The 2,977-nt window shown below is 38.3% G+C and overlaps 1 protein-coding gene across 1 annotated transcript in view; it reads left to right on the top strand.

Annotated features, from left to right (window-relative positions):
* Positions 1–2,093: 2,093 nt before the first annotated feature.
* Positions 2,094–2,977, top strand: part of zgc:113176 (uncharacterized) — a 9,810-nt gene continuing 8,926 nt past the window's right edge. Inside the window, exons 1-3 of the mRNA XM_014034307.1 lie at positions 2,094–2,238; positions 2,324–2,454; positions 2,558–2,684. Of these exons, the coding sequence (XP_013889761.1) occupies positions 2,226–2,238; positions 2,324–2,454; positions 2,558–2,684 (271 nt within the window). The 5' untranslated portion in view covers positions 2,094–2,225. The remainder of the gene's footprint in view (positions 2,239–2,323; positions 2,455–2,557; positions 2,685–2,977) is intronic.

Here is a 2,977-nt window from a genome sequence, read left to right as displayed (position 1 = left end):
GTTTTAAAACAAGTATAGTTGTGGCATTTAAAAAGTGAACACTGGGTAATAWATTCTCAATTTTTACCAGATCATTAACTTTTTTTAGACCAGGAGAGCTACTTAACTCATTATAACACATTTATAATGGTGCTCACAGCCATTTAATGTGTTTATGATTTGCATTATATAGCCTTAAGAACATCTATTGCCGTATATTAACTCAGAACAATAAGTGACTGATAGGATCATGTCATAGCGCAGTACCTTTTCAGGGTTCCTGCAGATCCTTAAATAGTCTTAAAAGGCCTTGAAATCATCAATTAAAAAAAAAGGCCTTAATTAGCCTTAAAATGTCTTAAATCAATCTTTCAGAGGTCTTAAAAACGTTACATATTGTAAATAGGATGATGTAATTCATCTCAAATATTAAAATAGTTGGTATCATTTATTTTTTTAAATACTCACATGCAGACATTGCTCTTTGACATCACTTCCTGTTGCTTCACATGCAAATATGTCAACAGCTGTTCATCTAAGCAACGTGAAATTTGTTCCATAATATGTTAATAATGTTATCTTTCCAAAAATGCATTCATATTACTTAGAAAAATTTCATGTCACAGGCACTTTAAGGTTTCATCTACAGCAAATTGAGGTTAAGACCCCACTGTGGGTCCTCAAACTCCAAATTTTGGGTTGTTAGAGGATTTCCAAGAATTAAATAAAGTTTAAAACTCACTGCTAAGAAGGTTTCTGCTATAGTTCAATATGGATAAAAACAACTGGTCTATTAGCAATATTTGAATAATTCAACCAAAAATACTTTGATTCGTGTCCTGATGCACCGGATGCCACCGAGCCRTTGGTTCAGATATGTTGACGACACCTGGGTTAAAATGAAAGCCCAGGAAGTCCAACATTTCACTGATCACATCAACTCTGTGGATGAATATATTAAGTTCACACGAGAGGATGGAAAAAATGGCAGGTTGGCGTTCCTGGATTGCGATGTCTCKGTTTCGGATGGAGGACGGTTGGAAACTGGTGTGTATCGTAAGCCCACCCACACAGACCAATATTTGCGTTTTGACTCCCACCACCCACTGGAACACAAGTTAGGAGTGATCAGGACTCTGTACCACAGAGCAGACAGTGTCCCTACAAACCCAGGAGCCAGGCAGAAAGAGAAATCACACACACGACAGGCCCTGGAGCAGTGTGGTTATCCTGACTGGGCTTTCCTGAAAGCAGACAGGAAACACAGACAGGATTCCATGCAACCTTCAGGTGAAAATGAAGACCCCAAACCCAGACCCAAACCAGTGGTTATTCCGTATGTTGCGGGTGTTTCGGAGAAACTGAGACGTTTATTTTCTAAACATGATGTCCCAGTGGCTTTCAAACCCCAAAACACATTACGGCAAAGGCTGGTTCACCCCAAAGATCCGGTGCCCCGGCACAAACAGAGCAATGTTGTATATGCTGTTAAGTGCCAGGAGGACTGCGACCAGTTATACATCGGGGAAACAAAGCAGCCACTGTTCAAAAGAATGTCCCAACACAGACGAGCTACATCTAATGGCCAGAACTCTGCAGTTTTCACTCATTTACAGGCCAGCGGTCACTCTTTCAGAGATGAGGATGTTCTCATTCTTGATAGAGAGGAACGTTGGTTTGAGAGAGGAGTAAAAGAAGACATTTTTGTGAAGAAAGACCGTCCATCATTAAACAGAGGTGGAGGCCTCCGTTTTCAGCTGTCCCCCTCCTACAGTGCTGCTATTGCCAGTATCACTCCACCCCCTGTTAACATAGGTGTTAATTAGGTGTGAATGATAGCCATGTGATGTGAGTATCAGTCACATGGAGGCAGGGCTTAAAAGCCTGAATTTAGCCTGAAACTCTCAGACTGAAGAAGTCTCTTGGAGGAGAGACGAAACATTTCATTAGAGAAGAACCCGTCCAGAGGACCTATACTATTTTTTTCTTTTTGATTTTGATTCATGAGTTTCTGACAGTTTGTATTTTTTATTTTTGTCATTTGTTTTGATTGTAAAATTGGTCTTAAATTTAATTTCATTTGGCATTAAAAATCTTAAAAAGTCGTAAATGTAACTTTCCTTAAACTGTAGGAACCATCCAAAGAACACCATGTATGCAAATATTCATGCAGCACACATCATAAAAAAGTTACCTTCTGTTTATTAATAATCATAGTTGTGTTTTCTGTTTCTCCTTTAGGTCAAATGYCAATAAGAGGTATGTGTGATGAGCTGTAAAACGTGTGGTTGTCCTCAATTTTATCTTTGCCAATACTCTTTTTTTTTCTTGATTATTTCATAAGAGAGAACAGTTATATCAGAGGAGCAGAAGGTAATCCTCCAAAATGCCTTTGAGCAAGGGATGACCAGGGTGGGCTCACCACTGATAGCTGCAGCAGCAGAGGCCACTGGTTTGGTACCAGCTGTTATAAACGTAGGTTTGTTCGTTCTCTTACTACAGATGCATCCAATGCTGAGAAATAATTTGATATGATAAGATCAAAGTGGCTTCATTGTTGCTTTTTTCTGTCTTTTAGAACTGGATTGGAAATCATAGAAGGTCTTTAAAACCATCATCCTTCCCTAAACCAGTAAGGAAGAAGTTATACACACGGGAACTTTCCGCCTACAATCTTTTCTGCAGGGATCTTCTGCGGAACAAGGGTGAGAAAATAGATCTTGTAGCTGTCATGTTGATAAACTGTATATCTATAGCTATTTTGGATGGTATTCTTCAGATTATATATAAAATGTGTGTCTGCACAGGCCTCCTTTGTAAAACAGATCTGAGATCTCAATGAGATTTGCCTGGTTAAATAATAAATAAATAAAAATAGTATATTCTTTGTACTTTTAGATTAATTTTCAACACTGTTATCTGCTAACATGGGCCATTCATCCTTTTATTTATTTATTTATTTTTACAAAGAAGAATGGATGGATTATTTGTTCGAGGA

This window comes from Austrofundulus limnaeus, unplaced genomic scaffold (assembly GCF_001266775.1).
Source record: "Austrofundulus limnaeus strain Quisiro unplaced genomic scaffold, Austrofundulus_limnaeus-1.0 Scaffold2045, whole genome shotgun sequence".
NCBI lineage: Eukaryota > Metazoa > Chordata > Actinopteri > Cyprinodontiformes > Rivulidae > Austrofundulus > Austrofundulus limnaeus.
This window is presented reverse-complemented; position numbering and strand designations above follow the sequence as displayed.